Consider the following 25271-nt stretch of genomic DNA (forward strand, 5'->3'; position numbering starts at 1 on the left):
CCACATTGGCTGCCACTGTCCTGGTCCGGGCCACCATCACCTCTCCAGGCATGGTAGCTGCTTCCTGGCAGTCCTGCCATGTCTATCCCTGCTCTCTAACAGCCTGTTCTCCACCCAGCTGGCTTTTAAGAAATGCGCCAGTTCCCGCTCTTTGCAGTGTCGCTTCACACTATGATAAAATCCCAACTGCTTGCCGTGGTTCCATGCAGCTGCACACACACTGTCCCGCCTGCCTCCCCTCCCTCGTGCTTTGCAGCCCTCTGTCTCCTGCACACTCAGCCACCATCGGCCTCTCTTCAGTGCCTCCAGCCCACCTTCACATGTGCCATCCCCTCTGTCAGGCGCATCCTCCTCCAGCACTTCCTGGACCGAGTCCTTCCTAGTCTTTATGCATCGTGCATTCCTGTATGTATTTGTGATCGGATTAGGGCCTCTCATCTCTCTGTAGTGAAGGGACCAGTGGTTTGGTTACTGTTTTCTAATACATTGCAGACCAATAATACACAATAAAAACAGATACTAGATAAAATAAAAAGACAAACACATAATACAAGTCCCATTTTTAACTATCAGATTCAACTGTAGTCAAATTGCATTATTTAAATGCAATTTAGATATTGAAAATATCTATCAAAATAGAAATTGAAAACACATGGATGTTGTGACAAGGTCAAATTGATTTCTCTATTTATTTGTCATGGATTTGTAGCCAACAGTTGGTGTACCAGTAGGGTGCACCAGTGGTCTATAGACCCCACTGTGAATAGGGCTGTTGTAGATTTCAGTTTAAAAGTCATCTATTTAGGGGGCTTTCCTGCACAGCTCATCTAAAGCAGATTCTTGCACACACACCCAGTGCTGTTAGTCTCTCTTCTGTACCTCCTATTGGTCTCCAGGGTGGCACAGAGAATTTGTGATTAGATGTAACGTGAGCAGTTTCTTATCTTGAAATCAGTCTGTTGCTTAGCCGATGAGTAATTTCTTCCACCTCTCTGACCACCCATATTCCCTGTTGAAGGTACTTTGGGCACCTGCCTATGATTGTGGGGACAGAGCAGCTCCCTACCACCCTCTATCAGAAAACAACACCCAAGCCTTCACCAAGACTCAAGCAGATTTTAGTCACCAGTTCTCAGTGGTAGAATCCAATCTGTAGCATCAGGGTGGGGTTGGAGACTCAGCAGGGTCCCTGCATTATCTACATTGAGGGATCAAGACCATGAGACATCCCCACATGACCTGCCCTCTCTTGATAGAGACTGTTCCACCCACAGACTCTCCTTCTTCCTGTTTATTTTGTCTTTTCCGTTGCTCCCCAGCTGCACTGGCCCCTTGAAGTCTCACCTCTCACCTTGCCTAGATCCAGGCCCTTTTCCTAGCCTCCTCTTGTATCTGGAGACTCCTCAGTTTCTCCCACATGGGGTGCACATGGCAGTTGTTCTCTCTGGCCCATCTCCATTGCAGAGGAAGCAAGGTGGGCTGGCCTTTAGTTTTTTAAACCTTCTGACTCCTGGTTATCTAATCCCCTGCTAGTACCAGCATACACTTTGGATCTTACTGTGCATAAAAGAACATCTACCTCCTTTTGGTCCAGGTGCCTTCCAAACCCTGGTGGGAGATGTGGTGCCCGAGAGCTCCATCCCAACTCCTGTGTGTGTGAGATTGTGCTATTAATGTTTTTCTCAGCAGATAGAGGAGAAGGCCTATCCAGCCATGTAAATATCTGTGCGTTTGCTTATTTATCATCTGAGGATGGGACCAAGGTAGTATCAGTGGTTGTCCAAAAAATATTTGTTAAATAAGTGAATTCTAAAATGAGTGAAAGAACATAATTACTATACTTAGATAAGAGAAGAAAGAGGCTCTTATTTCAGAAAGTCCAAAATGCAAATTGTCTAAACATAATAGTCTCCCTTATCTATGCTGGAGGAGGTGCCATAGTGCTGATAACGCAAAGCAGGAAGAGACAATGGAGGAATTCTTTCTTTCCTTCTACTTAGTGCATCAGACTTGCTTTCTAGCTTCATTGTGCTTTGGGCAATAGGATTAGTTGCCCTTCCCTGAGCTCAGACAGTGCCGATGGGGGCCTGGATGTACCTAAAGACAGGAGGGAAGTGGTTTGAGATTTATTTGCCTGTAAGCAAATGAAAATGCTCCAGCCACATGCTGGTAGTGGAGACAGCATGGGCTTCTGCGGCTGACACCCCCAAATCACAAGGTGGCCTTTGCTGCCTGGCCCTGGGGGCCCTCTGAGCCAGCCACCCTCAGTGCTGTGAACAGCACCCACCCAAAGGGGCAGGGAGTCACCTGCAGAAAAAAAATCAGAGCTGGACAGATAGAAGGGTGACTTCAGTGGGAGAAGGTGGCTCTGAGTCCCCTGCCAGTGCGCAGGGAGGCTGGGTGACTGTGTCCCCAGGAAGCTCCATCTCTCCAAAGGATGGTGTAGTTCACCTCCCAGAAGATGCCAGCCAGGGTCATCCAGGGCAAGGTGGGCAGCCCAGCCCTACTTCCTTAAACCCGCGGGGCAGATGTGCATCGCAGGCCTTCCTGGAGCGAGACAGCTTCTGTCTCCCTGAGAAGGTCCTGTGGCGTCTCCATGTGGGAATGGCCACAGAGCTGGCTGGTGTGCTCCAGGGAGGAGCCTGTTGCAGGGCTCCCTGTGGCCACTGTCACCAGGCTGCCCATCATGGGGAGCATCTGGCCAGGGACACTTTTCCAGCTCACACGCTTAATTGGACCACACCATGGGACAAGGAGAGGATCTGCCTTCGGTTGCATCTCTAATGAGACAGAGAAGCAGCAGGTTCAGACACTTTTGCCTAGGCTAAAAGTGGGACGTGAGGAATTTGGGGACTCAGACAACTGGCAGATGCTTTCTTTTCCCCACACTTTCCAGTGGCTTCACCCTGTGGCAGGTCCAGAGTTATGGGTCCCCATCCCAGAAAACAAACCAATATTGGTACCTGATGTGAGCCTCCCTTAGCAAGCCACTGGCTCAGGCCCTTAGCTCATGCAGCCCTCACAACAGCTCTAGTGAGTGGGTATTATTTTCTTCATCGGAAAGATGGGGAAACTGAGTAAGGGGGGTAACTAACATGCCTGTGGTTATTCAGCCAATGAGTGGCAGAGCTGGGCTTCAAACCCTGACTCATCTGCCTCCCAGTCACTACCAGGCATCCTGCCACGTGGACAGGGATGGGCCTGGGCCAGGGATGAAAGTGAGGGACAAGTAGAAATTCCAATGGGTGATTCCAGAGACATTGGGAGCATGGCAAGGGTGGGGCAGTGGAGGAGTTGGGGTTGTTCCAATGGCTTGGAGATGCTGCTCTTATTTCTTGGACAGGCAGAGGTGTTGTTAAACCCCCACAGCATGCCAGACACCAGACTGTCCCACTCAAGAAATGAGTGCCTGGCCCGAATGCCACAACACCGGAGAGGCTCTGCAGGCAAAAACCCTTATGCTTACTTCTTCTGGGTTCATTGAGATGCTGCATAATATTAAGAAAGAAGTCTAATTTTGGCTGGGTTCAGTGGCTCATGCCTGTAATCCCAGCACTTTGGGAGGCCAAGGTGGATGGATCTCTTGAGCCTAGGAGTTCAAGACCAGCCTGAGCATCATGGTGAAACCCTATCTCTACAAAAAAATACAAAAATTAGCTGGGCATAATGATGTGTGCTTATAATCCCAGCTACTTGGGAGGCTGAGGTCAGAGGATCACTTGAGCCCAGGAGGTTGAGGCTGCAGTGAGCTGTGATCATGCCACTGCATTCCAGCCTGGGTGACAGAGCAAGACCCTGTCTCATACATACATACATACATACTCTAATTATTACTAGCTTCCCAGGCCACTGTAAAGGGGAGGTGGTAGGATTGTCTTCCCCAAGAAGACTAAGGAACACTCCTTTCTTTGATAGTGGATGGCAGTCACTTCTCAATTGCTGCTCAGACACAGAGCAGCCAGGCAAGCACTTAGCTCCTAAGTCAGAGATTGGCTGAGGCCCCGTCCGGAGAGGACTGCTTGTCCACAACCATCACTGGTCTAAAAACTTCAGTAACCCCTTGAAAAGCCTTTGGGGGGACTTTCAGTTTCTGGTTCTGCGTGTAAGGAGTTCGGAAGTCACCAATCTGTCCTAACAATGAGTAAAAAACTGAACAGACTGAAAAATCAAGAACTCTTCAGGGATCCATAAGAGAAGTAAGGTCACAGGGCAAACTGCTGCCTCAATATGGAGAGACAGAAAAGTACAGAGAGTCACGGCTTACCTAAGCAGAGATTCACAGGTGGAAACCACCAAGGGAAACAAGACAGGGGTTGGGGAAGGTGTAAGAGAACCTGACTGTAATTGATGAATTGCCGCAGCCTCAGTGTGGCCAACTGTAGAGGTAAAAGTTCTAGGGGGACCCAGTCATGGGGGGGCCCCCATACTTTTGTGAGTTTTACCTCCGGAAGCTCTACCAGGTTCTCACAGTAAACATTTTTCTCACGTAAAAATCCCCTTGTGCTTCTGGCAGGGGGAGGAGAATGAGCCATTTTGAATTATGCTGGAGCAGTCTGTTCTTAACATAGTCTGTCCCCCGGAAAAACTTGCTAACCACAGCCAAAACTGCTGGGGTATTATCAGAGCCTAACTGAGTTGGAGGAAGGGAAGTACCCAACTCCTGCCCCCTCTAGCCATCCTGTACCACCTAAGGGAGTGAAGGGAAACAAAACAAAACTGAGAAGCACTTGTGAAGCTCACAGTGCAGAGGCTCAGGCTCACTGAAAGACTAAGACCCACTCTTAGGACTACAGAGTGCTTCTGCTTCCTCTGCGTGGCATCACCACAGTACCAAAAGCCTCCTTACAGCAGTTCCCTTTACCTGGTACACCTTGTCCAGTTATCAAGAAGAAACTACTAGAGATTTAAAAGGCAAAAAACACAATTTGAAGATACAGAGAAAGCATCAGAAGCAGACATGATAGGAATGTTGGGATTTGCAAACGGTGGATTTAAAACAACTATGATTAATATGCTAAGGGCTCTAATGGAGGAAATATTCAGCATGTACAAAAAATGGGCAATGTAAACAGATGGAAATCCTAAGAAAGAGCCAAAAAGAAATGCTAGATATCAAAAACACTGTAATGGAAACAAAGAATGCCTTTGATGGGCTTATTAGTAGACTGGACATGGCTGAGTAAAGAATCTCTGAGCTTGAGGATATGTTAGTAGAATCCTCCCAAACAGAAAAGCGAAGAGAACAAAGACTGAAAAAAAAAAAGAACAGAATATCCAAGGACTGTGGGACAACTACAAAAGGTGAAACATATGTGTAATGGGGATACCAGAAAGAGAGAAAGAAAAGGAAGAAATAGATGAAACAATAATGACTGAGAATTTCCTCAAATTGATGTCAGACACCAAACCACAGATCCAGGAAGCTCGGAAAACCAGACAGGATACATGCAAAACAAACAGAAAACAAAAAAACTAAAACAACTGCAACCAGAAATATCCTTTTCAAACTACAGAAAAATCAAAAATAAAAAATTCTGAAAGAAGCCAAAGGAAAAACACCCTACTTACAGAGGAACAAAGACAAGAATTATATCTGACTTCTCAGAAACCATGCAAGCAAGAAAAGAGAGGAATGAAACATTTAAAGTGTTGAGAGAAAAAAACCCACCAACTTAGAATTCTATACCCCGCAAAAATTAACATTCAGAAGCAAAGGAGAAAGGAAGATTTTCTTAGGCAAACAAAAATGTAGAAAGTTTGTTGCCAGTAGGCCTTGCAATAAATGTTAAAAGAAGTTCTTTAAAGAAAGTAATATAGGTCAGAAAGTTGGGTCTACATAAAGAAAGGAAGAACACTGAAGAAGGAATGAGTGAAGGTAAAATTGAAACTTTGAATTTTCTTATTTTTGATCTAGTGGATAACACTTTATTCAAAATAATAATATCAAAACAATAGTAATGTACTTGATTACATATACTTAGGTATATTACATACACACACACACACACACACACATGCTTATGCTGTATAAGTGAGATGAATGACAGCAATGGTACAAAGGATGAAAAAGAGGAACACTTAGGATCATTTTGTAATTATAAGGTACTCATACTACCTGTGAAGTGGCATTGTGGTATTTGAAAGTGGACTTGGATTCATTGTAAATGTTAATTGCAAACTCTAAAGCAACCACTAAAAAAAGTTAAAAAAGAAATATAGTTGATATGCTAAGACAGGAGAGAAAATGTAATCAGATAAAATGCTCAATTAAAACCAAAAAGAAATGCTGGAAGTGGAAGAAAAAGTGGAAGATAACAATAGCAACAAAGAACAAAGGCACCAAACAAAAAACGATAACACATATGGTAGATAACTCAACTATATCAATAACCACTTTGAATGTCAATGGTCTAAATGCACCAATTAAAAGACAGAGATGGTCAGAGTAGATTTTTAAAAATGATCCAACTATCTGTTTTTTACAAGAAACCCATTTTAAATGTGAAGACAAATTAATATAAAATAAAAGAAAGTATATGGAAAAAATGTACCCTGCTAACAGTAATGAAAAGAAAGGAAGAGTAACTACTGTGTATTTATTCCAGACAGAACAGACTTTACAGCAAGGAAAGTTGTCAATGATAAAGAAGAGCATTACATAGAAACAAAGGGGTCAATTCCCCAAGAATACCTAACAATCCTTAATGTGTATGCATTTAACAGAGCATCAAACTACATGAGGCAAACCTGATAGAACTGGAGGGAGAAATAGATAAATCCACTATTATAGATAGAGATTAACACACCTTTATTGGAAATGGACATATCCAGCAGGCAGAAAATCAGTGAGGACATAATTGATTTCAACATCATCAATCATCAAACAATAATTGACATACATAGACTACTTCATTTAACAATAGCAGAAAACACATTCTTCTAAGTCCATGTGGAACACTCACCAAAATAGTCCACATTCTGAGCATAAAACACACCTTAACAAATTTAAAAGAATGGAAATAATACAATGTCTGCTTGTAGACCACAGTAGAATTAAACAGAAATCAACACCAGAAAGATAATAGGAAAATCTCAAAATGCAAACAATGTACTTCTAAATAACATGAGTCAAAGAAGAAATCTCAGGAAAAATTTTAAAAATATTTTTAACTAAATGAAATGAAAACACAACTTATCAACATTTGTGGGATGCAGTGAAAGCAGTGCCTAGATGAAGATTTCTGGCATTGAGTGCATATGTTAGGAAAGAAGAAAGATCTAAAATCAATAATCTAACTTTTCAACTTAGGAAACTAGTAAAAGAAGAGCAAATTAGATACAAAGTAAGCAGAAGAAAAGAAATAAGAATTAGAGCAGGAATCAATGAAGTTGAAAACAGGAACTCAATAGAGAGAATCAACAAAACCAAAAGCTGGTTATTTGAAAAGATTAATAAAATCAATAAACCTCTAACCAGGCTAACTAAGCAAAAAGAGAAAGAACATAAATTACTAATATCAGAAATGAAAGAGTGGACATCACTACAGATCCCATGGACATTAGGAGGATAATAAAGGAATGCTGTGAACAACTGTATGCTCACATATTTGATAACCTAGATGAAATGGGGCAAGTCCTTGAAAGACACAATCTGCCAAAACTCACACAAGAAGAAATAGACAATCTGAATAGGCCTATATCTATTTTAAAAGTTGAATCCATAATTAATAACTTTCCCAAACAGAAAGCACTAGGCCCAGATGTATTTGCTGGTGAATTCTATCAAACATATAAGGAAGACATTATACCAATTCTCTGTAATCTCTTCTGGAGGATAGAAGCAGAAGGAATACTTCCTGACTCATTCTGTGAGGCCAGCATTACTCTAATACCAAAACCAGACAAAGACATTACAAGAAAAGAAAACTACAGATCAATATCTTTCATGAACATAGATGCAAAAATCCTCAACAAAATACTAGCAAATCCAATCCAATAAAGTATTAAAAAATTATACACCATGACCAAGTGGAATTTATCCCAGATATGCAAGACTGGTTCAGCATTTAAAAATCAATTAATGCAATTCATCACAACAACTGACTAAAAAAGAAAAATCATTTCAATAGATGCAGAAAAGGCATTTGACAAAATCCCACACCAATTTATGATTTAAAAAAAACTCTCAGTAAACTAGAAATAAAGGGCAACATCCTCAACTGCATAAAGAATATCTGCAAAAAACCTACAGCTAACATCATGCTTAATGAAGAGAAACTAGAAGCTTTCCTGTAAGATCAGGAACAAGGCAAGGCTGTTGTCTCTCAGCACTCCTTTTCAACATCATACTGGAAGTTCTAGTTAATGCAATAAAGCAAGGAAAGGAAATACAAGATATACAGATTGAAAAGAAAGAAGTAAAACTATCTTCTTCACAGGTGACATGATCATCTATATAAGAAATCCAAAATAATTGACCAAAAAACTCTCCTAGAACTAATAAGCAATTATAGCAAGGTTGCAGGATACAAGGTTAGTATACAAAGATCAATCACATTCCTATATACTAGCAATGAACAAGTGGAATTTGAAATTAATACCACAATACCATTTACATTAGCTGCCCCTAAAATGGAATGCTCAGACACAAATCTAACAAAATATGTACAAGATCCATATGAGGAAATCTACAAAACTCTTATGAAAGAAATCAAAGAACTAAATAAATGGAGAGATAGTCCATATTCATGGATAGGAAGACTCAATATTATCCAGATGTTCATTCTTCACAACTTGCTCTATAGATTCAATGTACTCTTAATCAAAATTCCAGCAAGTTATTTTTTGGTATTATTAAACTAATTCTAAAGTTTATATGGGGAAGCAAAAAACTGAGAATAGCCAACACAATATTGAAGGAGAAACAAAGTGGGAGGACTGACATTGCCTGACCTCAAGACTTACCATAATGCTACAGTAATCAAGACAGCATGGTATTAGTGAAATAATCGACAAACAGATCAATGGAACAGAATAGAGAGCCCAGAAATAGACTTACATAAATATAGTCAACTGATATTTGGCACAGGATCAAAGGCAATATAATGGAACAAAGACTTTTCAACAAATAATGCTGGAACTATTGGGCATCCACATACAAAAAAAAAAAAAAAAAAAAAAAAGCTAGACACAGACCTTACACTCTTCCATAAAATTAACTCAAAATAGATCATATACCTAAATGTAAAATGCAGAACTGTAAAACTCTTAGAGTATAACATGGGAGAAAATCCAGATGACCTGTGTATGGCGATGTCTTTTTAGATACACCAGTGGCATGATGCGTGAAGGAAATAATTGATAAGTTGGACTTCATTAAAATTAACAACTTCTGTTCTGCAAAAGACAATGTTAACAGAATGAGAAGACAAGCCACACACTTGTAGAAAATATTTGCAAAAGGCACATCTGATAAAGGACTATTATCCAGAATATTCAAAGAACTATTAAAAGTCTACGACAAGAACACAAACAACCTGATTTTAAAATGTTCCAAAGACCTTAACACCATCGAAGATATACAGATGGCAAACAAGCATATGAAAAGATGCTTCAAGTCATATGTCATCAGGAAATGCAAATTAAAACAAGAGAGATCACTAGTTACCTATTAAAATGACCAAAATCTGGAACACTTACAAACCGAAATGCTGAAGAGGATGTGCAGCAACAGGAACTCTCATTTGTTGCTGGCAGGAATGCAAAGGGATATAACCACTTTGGAAGACAGTTTGATGGCTTCTTACAAAACTAAATATACTCTTACATGATCCAGCAATCCTTCTCCTTGGTATTTACTCAAAGAAACTGAAAACTTATGTCCACACCAAAACCTGCACACAAATGTTATAGCAGCTTTATTCATAATTGCCAAAACTTAGAAGCAACCAAGATGTCCTTCAGTAGGTGAATGGATAAATAAACTATGGTACATCCAGAAATGGAATCTTATTTAGCACTAAAAATAAATTAACCTTCAAACCATGAAAAGACATGAAGAAACTTTAAATGCATATTACTAAATGAAAGATACCAATCTCAAAGGGCTATATACTGTCCTATTCCAACTATGTGACATTTTGGAAAAGACAAAACTATGACGACAGCAAAACAATCAGTGATTGCTGGGGGTTTGGTGGGTGGGTGGGGCAATGAACAGGCAGAGCACAGAGGATTTGGGGGAGCAGTGAAACTACTCTGCATGATACTTGAATGGTGGATACAAGTCGCTACACATTTATCCAAACCCATAGAATATACAACACCAAGAGTGAACCCTAATGTAAACTCTGGACTCTGAGTGATAATGATATGTCAATGTAGGTTCATCAGCAGTAACAAATGCACCACTCTGGTGGGGATGTGGATAATGGGGGAGGCTGTGCATGCGTGGGAGCAGGGAGTATACGGGAACTTCCTGTACCTTCTGCTCAATATTGCTGTGAACCTAAAACTGCTCTTAAAAATAAAGTCTTTATTTTTTTAGAAAGAAAAGGGCTTTAGGTTTTTTTTTTTTTCAATCAAGAGAAATAGTCTTCTTATGTTTTCATATTTACACTTCTTTTTTTCAGGAGGAAGACCTGAACATCTTTTCCCTGTCCTTTATTTCCCACACATCAGGTTGGCAGCTGCTGTGCTTTATTTTTGCCTGTGTTAAAGTCCTCTCCCACCCCAGCACCTACCTGTTCCTCAACTAGCACCACCACATCTCTGTTCTAAATGTTGTTCTCCTGCAATAAAGGATGTTTGAATTAAACATTCCATTTTATCCTATACCGTATTTCACCATGATCTGCACACCTGTTAGTGCATCAAGGGAAGAACCAACTGGCATTGTTTTGAAGGTGTTAGAAACGTTGGCCTCTTTATTTTAGTGTGTATCTCAGAGTTGGGACTGGCAAAGCTCTATTTCACTTCACTAAGACATCCCTAAAATGGACACAAATCCTTGTGTGTGGTGTCCGTCGGGTGAAGCCATGAGGCTATGATAAAACTATTATCATGTCTCACCTTTTTTCCCCCACTGAAAAACGAGACCAGACACAGCATGAATATTGCAGCTCATTGCCAACAGGAGAGAAGCGGACAAGGAACCACCTCTGGTTTATTGTGAAAACTTTGACATTTCCATTCACTCAAATAGCAAATGTTTATCAAGAATCATGCTGGCTGCTACAGGAGTTAGAAAAACTCTAGAGACACGGCCCCTGCTCTCAAAGAGTTTATGAATCTGTACAAGTATTAGGCATGTAAAATGCACAAAGTGCCCAGGAACTCCAAGATCACTGCCTGTGCACTCAGGGAAGGCTTCCCAAAGAGGCTGGTGTTTGTGTTGGAATTAAATCTGCATAGGAGGGAATAGCCAGAGGGAGGGTGAGGAAAGGACACTAAATTGAAAGGAGGCTGGACAATGAGGGAAGGCTTATTTGGGGAAATTGCAGTCTTATAGCAGCCCCATCCAGCCCAGCTCAGGCCATTCTTGGCCAACACAGGGAAGACTTCAGGTCCCATGCCTCAGCACCCCATCCTTTGGTCCCGCCTCCCCACATGTAGCCCACCTCTGGGAAGTTCCATAAGAGACTAAATATGGTAAAAACTGGACTCTACTGTCTTTTGGGTAGGTAGGAATTTTCCAGCTAGTCTGAAAAGAGCCGTAACCCTCTCATGAAACAAGGAACAGAGACTTCACGCCTCGGGGACAGGAATCATCCGTTTCTGGCTGAGTGTAAGCAGAGCCTTTCTTGGATTCTGCCTGTAACCACTGAATGTGCAGACTCCAAGCCTCACAAAAGCCCTGTTGCTAATAATGTCTAAAGTAAGAAACATTAAGAAAAATGGAGTTGCAGAAGGATCTTTGTTCATGCCACCCACAGGTTTTCCCTGGGTGTGTTTCCCTTAGAACTAGCAACTGATATGAGTCACAGGCTGAGCCTAAAGGAGTTCTAAGATAAGAACAGAAAAAAGTGCCATAGCCCGGTCCACTTTTACTCACCGGAATTTCTAGGAACACACAGGTTATTTCAAACGCCAACCATGTGGCCGTTGTTCACGGGGCTGTTTGCCATGTGTCTGAGGCCTCTGGGTGTGGGAGTGTGTCCATCCGTCTGTCTGTCTGTCTGTGTGGAACTGTATGTCTGTTAAGGAAGGTGTAGAGAGGAGACAGTAGCAGTACTCAGTCGAGCCCCATAGTGAGAGGCTGTGTTGGGTGAGAGGTGGAAGTCTCCTAAGCCATGGGTATTTTTATATTGGAATTTTTAAATAAGCCTCCCTAAGTTTATAATTAATAATACTTTTGTTGTTGTTTCCTTCCAAGTTAAAAGAAACGCTCCCACCCTCTACCCTCACCACACCACATGGGGTTTCCTTTACAGAAAAGCTAATGGTCTGCCAGGTGGAATCATTACAAACACTACAAGGTGTGAAGATATATGTTTCTACTTAAGGGGAAAATGCATCTCCATTACCAGCCGATTATGACAGTCTCAGAGTTAAAGCCTCTGCAATGGATGGTTTTTATCTGGCCTCTGAGAAAATGTGGTGATGAGATGTGTTCACATTCTCTGAATGTTTGGGGCTTCCCTGGTGCAATCCTAGGTATCCTAATTGCATAAGGAGCCTGGTAGTGCCCCAGTACGGGAAGGGCAGCATGGGAACCCCAGCAAGTTTGGACACCAGTGATACTAATAGCTATTATTTATTAAGTGCCTGCTGTGTCCCTGACCTTTGTGTTATGCGGTTTTCATACATCTTCAAATCCTCTCAACAACTGGAGGAGTTGGGAATTGTTTCACTCATTAGACAGATGGGAAAGCTAAGACCCCAAGAAGTCAAACAATCTGCCTAACACCCTGAAGCTCATCAGTGGTAGAGCTGAGGTTTGAACACAAATTTGGGTAACTCCACAGCCCAAGCCCCTATATGCCACTCCGTGCTGCCTGCCTTTGCTCATTAAATGATTGATTAAATGGTTGATCTGTATGGTACAGAAATTCTTGAGCACACCATGGGACCATTTGCCTCAGGGTGAATGCAATGATTTGAACAGTCGTTCATCCTTCAGGCCCAGTGAGAAAAAAATGCTGCTGATAACAAACTTGCATACATTTATGTGGGCTCTTTCATAACGTTTTCTGTGCTTTGAAAACAGTTTTGGTAATTTTCTAATCCTACAGTGGCCCTCAGGGGCTTGCTTAGAGAGCCTTTGAGGAGAAGTGCCTTCCTGCTCTGTGTACCTCTTTTTCTCTTTCATAAAAATGTTAGATATTTAAGGTGTACAACGTGGTTTTGAGATACATCTACAGTGAAATGATTATTACAGTCAAGTAAGTTAACATAATCCATTTCCTGAAATCTACTCTCTTAGTGAATTTCCAGTGTATAATACAGTATTATTAACTGGAGTCTGGATACTATACATCAGAGCTCTGGACTTCATCCTATGGAACTGCACCCTTTTACCCTTTGACCTACATCTTCCGATTCCCTCCACCTCCCCGGCCCTGGTAACCACCATTCTGCTCCCCGTTTTTATGTATTCAACTTTTTTAGATTTCACCTATAAGTGAAATTATGCAGTATCTGTCTTTCTGTGCCTGGCTTATTTCACTTAGCAGAATGTCCTCCAGATTTCTCCATTGTGTCCTAAATAGCAGGATTTCCTTCTTTTTTAAGGCTGAATAATATTCTGTGGTATATATTGCCTATATTTTCTTTATCCATTCATCTGTCAATGGACACTTGCCATACTCTTGACCACGGAAAGGGGCTCCTGTCCCAGAGAAGATGCCGGCCTCCTGAGCGTACAACAGTGCTGGGGAACGCTCCAGCAGTGCAGGGAAGGGGGCCCCCAGGCAGTCCCGGGGCCACTGGAGACCTCTTCCTTGTGGGAAGAACCAGGAATTGAGTAGAGGAGAAGCAGCACGGAGGAGGGCCTCCAAGGAGAGAAGAGCCCTTACGGCCACATCCCTGGATCTCCCAGGACCAGTTCAACGTGGCCAGTGCCTTTTTCTCTCTCCCTCTTCCTCATCAGCTGTCCTTCCCTTTGCTTCCTTCTGCTTTATTTCCTGGAGATGCTCCCAGAGCACCCTGGTGGTAGCAAACTTGAAAAGAGCCCCTGTTTGTGGAAATGCAAGGGGTTGTGTGACTGCATTTGCCAGCCCAGGAGAGACCCTGAGGCAGGGCAGTAGAAAGCTCCTGGGCCTCAGAGTCAGAGCTCAAAGCCTGTCTCTGCCAGTGTCCACCTGTGGGATGCTCACAGCAGCCACCTGACAGCTACCATTTACTGAGCACATCCTGGGCCTGCCAGCCTCAGATCTGCCCTGGACCTTCTCTGCACTGCACCAGATCTAGACAGGCTGTCCGCCGCAGACCCTGTTCCCCAGACCCCCTTGTCACCTGGCTCCCAACTGGCTTTGTCCAGAGGGAGCCTGGAGGGTGGGCGGGTGGAGAACCAGGCTACTTCTCACTCACTGTTCCTGCCCTGGGGACATCTCCAGCAGGGTCTGGGTTTCCCCGGGCTCCAGTTCCCGCGGGATAGACCTCCATGGTTCCACCTTCCACTAGGGACCCCAGCAATGAGACCCCTTCATCCCACCAGCCCAGGAGCGGTAGTGGCTTCCTGCTCTCACTAATCTTGGGGTGTTCCTGCTGTCTTCTCCACTTTGCCATCACCTCGTTAAATTCCATCTCTTTAGATACTCAAGTCCTGGTTTTCCCTGAATAATCACAGTTTGTCAGCTCTGAACTAAGCCCTCACCAGCGTTTCTCAAGATAGCCCTCAGAGACTCTTGTTGTACAGCTGAGGACCTGAAGCTCAAAGATGCACAGGGATTGGTTTAGGGTCACTCGGCTGGTGAGTAGTTCAGCCGGAATTCAGACCTAGGCCTGTCTAGAGCATGCCTGGGCTTCTACTCACTCCTCTAGTTGCTTCTGTGAGTTTCTGTTTCCCCTTCCCTGAAAGAACCAACAAGATCTACACTTCAGTGTTGTTTGCAGGACTAGAGAGTGCCTGTAGTGTGCCTCCAACCCTGCTTCACACGCCTCAGGACACCTCCAGCAGGGTGGCCTGCTCTGCAGGGAGGGCCATCTTGTTTTCCAAGTGGCACCCGCTGCTGCCAGTGAGTAGTTTCAGTGGCCAGTGTGGAGAGGGCACCTCTTCTGGCCTGTATGGCGGGCAGTGCCTGTTTTGCACTGGCCAGGGTGTTTGGTTACCCCAAGGAAGGGAATCAAAAGTTAACTTTTTCATTTTGGTTTTTTTTTTTTTTTTGGTCAGAGTTCTTACTGGTTTCCATGAGTGTGGGTTTGAAGTTGGCACTGATCGAATCTGTGGTTTGACTGTTTCTTGAAGAATGTTTAAGTGGCAGCACTGTTTATTTCTGAGTCCTTATCCAAGAACGAGCTCCTTGTGGCATAAAAAGCACCGAACTCCCACTGAAGCCGTCTTTGTGGTGACAGAGATGGAACCACTCTTACCTTGCAACCTAGAATGCAGTACCAAGATACTAAAGACACTAAAAACAACTTTTTCTTCCCCTAACATGATGGAATATTCGAGTCAGAACCCTAAGGCATCATCCTAGGGTAGAATAAGCTTCCATTTGACAGAGGAGAAAAATCAAGGCTCAAAGAGGTTAAGGGATCTGCTTAAGGTCACACAGTCTGGTGTTGGTGGCAGAACCAAGCCTCATGCCCAAGGCACCTAACTCTGGTTGCTCTGGAGGCTGTGCCCTGGCTCTGCAAGCAGAGCTAGAAGAACCGCTCCATGTTCGTCATTGGCCAAGCCTCAGCAGGGCTGTAGGGGATCAGGTTAGGGACACAGCCCTGTGATTTTAATAGACCCAAATTACTACTGTGGTCACAGAAACAGGCTTGGGATTAACTATGCCTTTCAGTAAAGATTTTGTCCGGAAATATCTTAATTTTATTTACTGGGTTGTCTGGCACATAATAGCATGCATTATTAATACAGTAGCTTAATACTCTTTATTAAATAGGCATACTCTTTGCATTGTAAAACGAACCTCTCTTTTACGATGTACTTCACAATGCAGTGTCACAACGGCACGTGCTCAGAATATTACAGCAGGCTTCCATTCCGCCTTCCATGAAATACTAAAAAAGAGACCATCTCTAATGCAACTCAGTAGCCTGGTGATTAATCCATAAGCACATTTTTAACTGAGTTCTCCTAGGCCATTCTTTGTCTTAAGGGCTTCAGACAAAGGTGAGCATGTGGTTCTCAAACTTTTATTCTCCCCTACTGCCCAAGTCTGTCCACTACCTCCAATGGTGAGTCACGGAGATTTTGTCTGCCACCCGCGGCCTTGTGAGCGCTACAACCACGGAACCGTGGTGGAGTTTTACTGCGATCCCGGCTACAGCCTTACCAGCGACTACAAGTATATCACCTGCCAGTATGGAGAGTGGTTTCCTTCGTATCAAGTCTACTGCATCAAATCAGGTAAGATTGAAGTCCTCACCCTTGGAGGAGAAGGACCCTCCTTGGACCATCTGCATATAGTGGGTGGTGGTTATGTACCAAGCTGTATCTCTCCTCCCACACCCAGTGTCAGGAACAGGATATCGAAACATATCATTGCGGGTCGATGGGGCTGCTGTTGGGCTCTGTGCCAGATGCTTGTAGGTCCTGTTCAGAGGGTCAAGAGTATTAACCTGTCTGCTGGAGGTCCTTCCATGGATGCTAGGGGCCTAGGGACCCCGTTCAGAGGGTGGGGAGTATTAACCTGTCCATTCCCAGCTTAAAAAGCTGACCCTCTAAACAGGGTCCCTAGATCCCTAGCGTCCATGAAAGGACCTCCAGTCTCCGCACTCTTTTTTCTCCCAGCCTTGTCACTTTCCACTGGTAAGGACACAGGCCTATGGGTGTGACCAGAATTACATGCATTGCCTTGGACCCAAGTGACACATAACTTTACCTTTCTCTTCCACTCAAGGACACATATCAGAATACAAATGATACTGTGGGTAACACCTGCTCTCGCTTGTAAAACTACAGGCCATTTGCAAGCTTCAGGGCTTCATAGTTAAAAGCAAATGACTTACTTGCAAACCACCTTCCCCACTGGCCTCAGTGCACCGGGGTAGTGACCACAGGATAGAGACTGGGGCACCAGCACACACCCACTGTCTCCTTCCCACTCTCCCCAGCCCTTTCCAGGCTGGGGATGCTGCCCTGAGCAGTGCTGATGACTGCATGCCTTTCCCCTGGACACAAGGAAGCGCTTGTTAATGCCAGGTCTCTGGAGGCGCACACATGATCCTGTGAGCAAGCGAGGGGAGAAGTGCAGAGAGAGTGTCTAAGGGGGTGGGCATGACAAGGCAGGGAGACATCTAAGAGACAGGGTGGCCTGTGCCCAAAGGATAAGAGTCTCTTCTGGAAGGGTCTGCTCTTGCTCTCCCTGACCTGACAGGCAGTTGATGGCCAGAGGTGGTAGAGCATGAGAGCTGTGGAACAGGGGTCCCCTTTACCCTCTGTTTCTTGCTTTACCCAACCCCACAGCATATCCCAGAACATTCACAAAGGGCCCAGCTTCCCACTCCCCCAGCCCTTGGTCCATTTCGGAGCAACTTCTCCAGGCAAGAGGGATGCCCACCTTTGTTCTCAAGAGGGAGATGCATTATTTAAGCCTGTGCCAGACCTGCACCTGGGACTGGAATGTGAGCATGCAGGTCTGCAACCTGGCAGAGCCCATGCTGGAGACAGGTTTTTAGTGTTGGGTGGATCCTGATGCAATTTACGTGAGCTGCAGGGGCACATGGTATCTCTGCCGAGCCCTGGGGGTCAGAGGCACCTTGCAGGCATCTCTTGTGCCAGATGAATCCAGCAAATGAGCCCACGGGGAACCTCGGGACCTCTCTCGGTCTGGGAGCCTCACGTACAGCTTTGTTCTCCCTCACGCAGAGCAAACATGGCCCAGCACCCATGAGACCCTCCTGACCACGTGGAAGATTGTGGCGTTCACGGCAACCAGTGTGCTGCTGGTGCTGCTGCTCGTCATCCTGGCCAGGATGTTCCAGACCAAGTTCAAGGCCCACTTTCCCCCCAGGTCAGTTTCATGTCTTGGCAGCTGTGGCTCAAGGTCTGACTCAATGCAGCCACCCTTAGCAGCAGCAGAGAGAACATGATGAGTGAAAAGTTGAAGCTCTAAAGGGAAACAGGAGAGAGCAAAAACAATGTTCTGGGATGTTTTGAGCACCAAGCTGGAGACAGACCTCATTTTCCTCTTTCTTTCTTTCCTGCCTCTCTCCCTCCTTCCTGCAGTAGACCATTCGCAGGTGGGCATCATGGGGGGCTAGCGATGGGATCACAGAGTTAGGGCTGCAGGCTGTGGACTTCTCCACCCAGAGGCACCATTCCCACTGTGGTCCCCCTGCATGCGGCCCTGGAGTGAGGCACCACACAGCTCAGTCTATAGGGCGGGTAAGACACGCACACAGCTGACTGGGACACAGGTCAGAGGTGTGTCAACAAAAGTGTTATGCATTGAGAAGCCTCAGGAAGGACAAAAGACTTTTCTGATTCCAGGAGGAATCAGGAAAGGGCTAGTGAGAGTCTACCATGAAGTCTTATCTGAACCCCTGGAGTGGGACATGTGGAAGGCGCTTCTGCACCCTTCTCAGCTGCACCAATCAGCTCAGATTGGTACCTTCAGCCTCAAGTCGTCACCACCAAAGAGGACTGCACCAGCGCCCTTAGGAACAAAGAAGAGCCATCCAGCACTACTGCTGGCAAATCATTGTTCCTGGAGGGAGAAGTAGTTTAGAAAGCAAAAGCATAAGTTTATGAACATTGAGAAGAGGAGGTGAGGACAGCAAAACACCGCAGAACACTAGCCAGGGGCCACTGATACAAGCTGTCTTTTCCTTGCCTTTTGTGGCCATGTCAGAGTCTTCTCATTTCAGAACCTAATGCTTCAGAAAAGGGCGTTTGTTTTTTGCCCACAGAGACAGCCTAGTCCCCAGAGTCATATGTACCTGAAAAAGGGACTACTGCTCATGGAGGAGGAGGCTCCTGGAATTAACCACTTCTCTCTTCCCTCCAGGAAAATGCAGTGTGTCTCTCACACCTCCCAGCAGTGAGAGGAGTGAAGGAAGTGGGCAGAGCTGCTGGAGACAGCACCTGCCCGCCTTTGCCTTCAACCTCACACCCCACAGGGCGGCCTCCCTCACTTAGCAATTCTCCCCTGCCTGACAGCAGGGACCCCCTATGGTCACAACCTGTCAGGCGCATCCCTCTTTCCCCAGCCACAAATGTGTGCTAGATGTGGGTGTCACCTGCATCCCTCCCCAGGCCCAGAGGTGTGTCAGTGCCATCCTGGTGCCACAGCAAGCTCTTGCTAAGATGCTGAAACCTTCCTTCCTCTCCAACCTGCCATCCACTGTCTGTCTTCCACATTATTATATATTCATCAAGGGACCGTGTTCTATCATTGAGCAATTACAGTATCTCAAGAAGGCCTAAGGATTACAAAGAGAAAGCCAACCCGCAAGGCTGTGATTGATAGTGCATTCAAGTACTTTAAAAGGGCCCACAGAGCTTCTTTTCTACATATTCTTGGAAGAAAAGTTTCCAGGATATCCACTAAATATTAAGATGTTTTCAAAATGTTCTCGAAACCCTTTCACTTGATGTTTTTCAGCCCTTGAGTCTTTCATCTTATATTATTCTTGAGTTGTTTTGGGGAGGTTGGCTTCAAATACATGACATGAATCCAAATACATGACAAGAATCTCAAGGGCAAACCAAGAGTGGACTTTTTTTCTCCAGGTTCCACAAGAGTAGAGCCTGCAGGGATGTTGACGAGGGGTGTATGGGAGCTGAGTGGCATGGCGGGGACACGTGGAGGGGAAGCAGCCAGATCGTGGGAGCTGTAGCCTGGGTGTGGACTGTTAGGGTGAGAAATGGGGAAGAGAGGCGTCTGCTCACCTTGGCCTAGACAACATGGAGTTGCCAGGGACGGTGAGGAGGCAGGGAGTCCTGAGTGAGAAGAGGAGGGCAGCACAAGACAGTGAAGTGGCCGGAGAGGAAGCGAGTGTCATTGTCAAGGAAGCAGTAACTAGTGGTGGCTGTGGAGGGAGAGCAGTCTGGCTCGGAGCAAGCTCCTCCTTTCCTCCTGCCTCTTGCCTCCTGCCCCCTGAAGAGCATGGTCTTGGTGGTCTCCCGCCCTCTCTCGGCAGTCTTTAAGAGCTGTGGGACAAGGAGTCCACCACCATAATCTCCAAGCCTTTGCAAGGTGTTTCAAAAAGTCAGTGGACTTGAGCATTAGAGAGACACACAGCCTATGCTTCCCCTCCACCCCCAGACGTTTCATCTTCTTGGATTTAAAGCCCCTGCCGCCAGCACTCAGAGATTCAGGGTCTGCCCGCCCAGCTGGGTCTTCTCTTCCTGATATTTTACCTTTGGCCTCCTCCCTCAGCACCAGTTCCCAGCAGAGACAATAAGAAACCAAGTTCCGGCCAGGCACAGTGGCTCACGTCTGTAATCCCAGCACTCTGGGAGTCCGAGGCAGGTGGATCACCTGAGGTCAGGAGTTCAAGACCAGCCTGGCTAACATGGTGAAACCTTGTCTCTCCTAAAAATACAAAAATTAGCTGGGGGTGGTGGTGCATGCCTGTAATCCCAGCTACTCGGGAGGCTGAGGCAGGAGAATCACATGAGCCCGGGAGGTGGAGGTTTCAGTGAGCCCAGATCATGCCCCTGCACTCCAGCCTGGGTGACAGAGTGAGACTCTATCTCAAAAAAAAAAAAAAAAAAAAGAGAAAAGGAAGAAACCAAGTTCCATTGGCTACTTATTAGCCACCCTGGGTTCCTCTTGAGGCCAGGAGCAGAGTGTGGGGGTCACACAGAGCCCAGGCTGTGACGTCAGATGCCCCGGACTCCAATCAGGCAGTGTTGAATGTGCAGAGTGCTGAGAAGCAAAGGGAGCAGGCCAGGAACTGTGTGCGCACCCACGTGAGGGAGCCCTGCAGACATGCAGACTCACTTTGCCGCCACTCCTGGAGCCCTCACACCAGCAACCCGGGCCTTGCTTAGAAGAGTGGCGGGGGGTCAGGAGGTGGTGGTGAGCCTGCGCAGCTTGAACGGGGTAGTGACATAGTGCTCACAGCTTTCCTTTTTTTTCCTTCTTTCCTAAGTTTTTCTTTTTTTTTTTTTTCTATCTAGACTAAAAGGTAGTGATTTTTATACTACAGCAGAAAACAGCAAAGAAACATGATGAGCATAGGGCCAGCTAGTCCCTCTGGGCACTGAGGGTCCACAGTTACTGTTTTTTGTTTGTTTGTTTTTTATGAGACAAGGTCTCGCTCTGTTACCCAGGCTGGAGTGCAGTGGTGCGATCATGGCTCACTGCAGCCTCAAACTCCTGGGCTCCAGGGATCCTCCTGCCTTAGCCTTCTGAGTAGCTGGGGCTACAGGCACGTGCCACCACACATGGCTAACATTTGTATTTTTTGTATAGACAGGGTTTCACTATGTTGCCCAGGCTGGTCTCAAACCTCTGGGCTCAAGCAAAACCTCCCAAAGTGCTGGGATTGCAGGTGTGAGCCACCACACCTGACCTATTTTCTATACTTTTAACAGTGCTATCCCACTTTCAATCCCATCCTACAGGACACTGCAGAGGTGCACTGGGATGCTCTGTTAGAAAGGGTTATGTTGTCCCCTGCCCCATGAGCTTATGGCCAGAAGGCCAAAGCCCACAGGTCAAAGGAGCAAGGGAAAAAGCATGAGGAGATAGTAAGGCCCAGAGGCAGGAGGACACGAGAGAGTGACAAAAAGAAAACCTCCTCTCTCCGGAGCACGGGCAGCCGGGATGGCAGCATCATCTTCCAGAGGAGTCCCTGAAAGGAGGCTGGTTCTTCCATATTATCCTCCATACGGGACTCTGCTGCCCATCGTGGGTCCTGAGGACCCCGAGTGCAGGAGGGAGTGTGGGTAGCCTCATCCCCAGAGTGGCATGGCTCTCACATGTCGGCACTTCTTTCCTTTACACAGGGGGCCTCCCCGGAGTTCCAGCAGTGACCCTGACTTTGTGGTGGTAGACGGCGTGCCCGTCATGCTCCCGTCCTATGACGAGGCTGTGAGTGGTGGCTTGAGTGCCTTAGGCCCCGGGTACATGGCCTCTGTGGGCCAGGGCTGCCCCTTACCCGTGGACGACCAGAGCCCCCCAGCATACCCCGGCTCAGGGGACACGGACACAGGCCCAGGGGAGTCAGAAACCTGTGACAGCGTCTCAGGCTCTTCTGAGCTGCTCCAAAGTCTGTATTCACCTCCCAGGTGCCAAGAGAGCACCCACCCTGCTTCGGACAACCCTGACACAATTGCCAGCACGGCAGAGGAGGTGGCATCCACCAGCCCAGGCATCGACATTGCAGATGGTAAGTGCTTGCCCCAGGGCCCAAGCCACACCTGCAAACACCTCCGCACCAGCATCTTCAAGCCAGCTCCTTGCTACGCATGCTCCACCCCCCAGCACAGAGTCGAATCAATCTGTTTACCTCTCACTCAGCATAAATTGCTTCATGCTCTCTCTCCATGTAGAGGCCTTGGGCAAGGCCAATTATTGTAAGGAATGATCATCATCTTGCAAGTAATGAGCCCATTAATGGAAATTTCAAGAGGCACCAAAAGGCACTGAGCCATCCAGAGTAGAAAGGCAACAGTGGCCGGTGCTTCATTTTTGTAGTGTCTGTATGATCTGGAATGTTTTTCTTCTTTATTCCTTAATTAGATAGGACTCCTGGAAGTGGGGCTTAGGGACAAGATGGCACATACATGCCAGGAAGAAGGATCCAGAGGCACGCACTACGGCCCAGCAGTGTGTTCTAGCCCCAGAGTTAGGTGTACATAGAAGTTACTTTTACCAGATGTGAAGTAAAAGATGCATGTGTACCTGTCACAAGGAAGGGTAGTTTCATGGTAAAATAAGGAAAATGTGTCAGATTGATTAGGTTTCTGTTTCCTACAGAAGGGGAGCCCCAGCGCCGCTTTGCAAATGAGAGCACTAATTTGGCTTATATTGAGAGTAAATGGCAGGAATGGCATGGAAACAGAGGTCTCCTGGGCCACCACAGTGTTCCTTTTCTGCAAACCAGGCTGCCTTTCTGTACTTGAATTTGCAACTTTCCGGCTTATATGACCATTAGGGCCTATGGTTAAAATCTAACATTTTATTTTTATGAACTGGAAATAAGATCATAATTGTTTCCTGGCAAAAAACAATTGTTACAGAAAGGTGTTGTATAGGAGGTTGATTTATTTGGTTATTAACTGGTATGTGAAACTTAACATTTTCTTCTCCTCACTAATTTGAGAAACTGTAGATATTTTAATGAGGCATATAATTCCAGATCGTCATGGTGTTTTCTGGTTATGTTAAGCTAATAACCGTCCCTTCTTTTACAGAGATTCCTCTAATGGAAGAAGATCCCTAATATGGGGCAAGATCCAGATGACTCTCCTGCTCCTTTGGGGAAAGGACCTTGTATTTTGGAGTGAGGTCACAGAAGGATAGAGCTTGGGGGCAAAATGTCTAACTTATCTACATGGGGACCGCAGTTCACATTGTGCATCTCAGGCTCCACAGTGAGGCTGACAAACTGCAATGGCAGTGCTTTTAAATGAGATTTGAGGATTCGCCAAGACCCATGGGGAACCAGGGGCAGCGGGGAAGCCCTCGCGCGGTCTTGGATGGAGGTGTTAAATGTGTATCGTGCTGTGGAACATGGGACAATTCCACGCACATCCCACCAAATCATCACGCATCCCATTGACTGGCAAGTACCCCCCGCCCCCTCTGAAAGCATGTCACATCATGTAAATTTGCTTCTAACATCTGCTTCAAACTGTCTCCAGACTCCAAATTTGGATGGGTCAGCCTCTGCAGAAAGTTTGTGTTGAGATGCTGGAAGAACAGCAGAGCCTCCTGCACCCTCAGTGAGGGACCAGCTCCCAAAGGAAAGGTCCTTGTGTGACATTTGGAGAATCTTCCTTCATCCAGACAACTCTACTCGAAGCAAGACGAAAGCAGGATGTGGCAGTTCCAGTGAGAAGGGAAAGGAAAGATGGGCAGACTCTGCTTTCTGGAAGTTTCTTCACAAAGTAGAGCTCATGAACTCTGTGCTGTCTTCTGGTAACATATCATCAGTGTTTGTATTCATGGTGTGGCACATGGATCCAGGGCATTGGGTAAATCTGGTGGTTTTTACACATGGTCAGAATGTGTTCAAATACATCTCATGATGGAGACAGTAACCAAGGTAATGTTTTGTTTCAGCATTTTAAAAAGACTCCACTTAACATTTATCTCAGAATCATGAGCCTCTCTCTAGTTGACAATTGTCATTGTTACCCCCAGCCCCAAATTGAACCATACGTTTATTTTCCAAAACAGAAATTGTTTCTGTAAACATATCTGACCTTCAAAAGAAGTGTGAGGTTGGATTTTTCCCCCTTTTTTTTGTCCTAAGATTCCAGGAGGCTGGCCTCCCAGCCCAGATAGCTCAGCCACCTCACCTGCCTATCATTCCTGCATTCCTACTTTGAGGGTCTCATCGTGCCCACTGGGTGTTGTTCCTAAGAAACTGATTGATTAAAAAATTTCCCGAAGTGTCCTGAAGTGTCTCTTCAAATACATGTTGATCTGTGGAGTTGATTCCTTTCCTTCTCTTGATTTTAGACAAATGTAAACAAAACTCTGATCCTTAAAATTGCTATGCTGATAGAGCGGTGAGGGCTGGAAGCTTGATCAAGTCCTGTTTCTTCTTGACACAGACTGATTAAAAATTAAAAGAAAATGACAGTTTGAAGCTTGACTTTAATAGTGCAGTAGAGTCGGGTGGGCAGGAGTGGGGTGGTGACAGTGATCATGGATGATGGGATTCAATGTAAGATTAAGAACAGAGATGGAAGGAGATAACACACAGGCAGTGCTCACCTTCTAAATGGAGGTTGTCTCAGAGACCACTGGGCAAGTGCCTCATTTTCTACCAGGCAGTTCAGAAGAGGCATGAGGGGCTATCTCTGATATTCTCTCCTACGAAGTAGACAGCAGCAACATCAAGCTGCCTGACCGGCAGACCAAGTACAGGGTTGCCTCTCCAGCCTGCAGCACTTGGGAAGACAGGTAGCACAGTGTCTTAGTTCACTTATGTTGCTATAAAGAATATCTGAGGCTGGGTAATGCATAAAGAAA

At 45.5% G+C, this 25271-nt stretch overlaps 1 protein-coding gene across 6 annotated transcripts in view; it reads left to right on the forward strand.

The window, feature by feature from the left end:
- Positions 1-24876, forward strand: part of SUSD4 (sushi domain containing 4) — a 145880-nt gene extending 121004 nt beyond the window's left edge. For 3 of the 6 annotated variants that reach the window (XM_054451764.2, XM_054451788.2, XM_054451772.2), the window contains 4 exons: positions 16321-16519; positions 17981-18125; positions 22073-22455; positions 23483-24876. In XM_054451764.2, the coding sequence (XP_054307739.1) occupies positions 16321-16519; positions 17981-18125; positions 22073-22455; positions 23483-23511 (756 nt within the window). In that variant the 3' untranslated portion in view covers positions 23512-24876. Of the gene's footprint in view, positions 1-10631; positions 13393-16320; positions 16520-17980; positions 18126-22072; positions 22456-23482 lie in introns of those variants that run through there. The other 3 variants (XM_054451781.2, XM_054451799.2, XM_054451810.2) reach the window with 2 other exon arrangements.
- The last annotated feature ends 395 nt before the right edge of the window (positions 24877-25271 follow it).

Source organism: Pongo pygmaeus, chromosome 1 (assembly GCF_028885625.2).
Source record: "Pongo pygmaeus isolate AG05252 chromosome 1, NHGRI_mPonPyg2-v2.0_pri, whole genome shotgun sequence".
Classification (NCBI taxonomy): domain Eukaryota; kingdom Metazoa; phylum Chordata; class Mammalia; order Primates; family Hominidae; genus Pongo; species Pongo pygmaeus.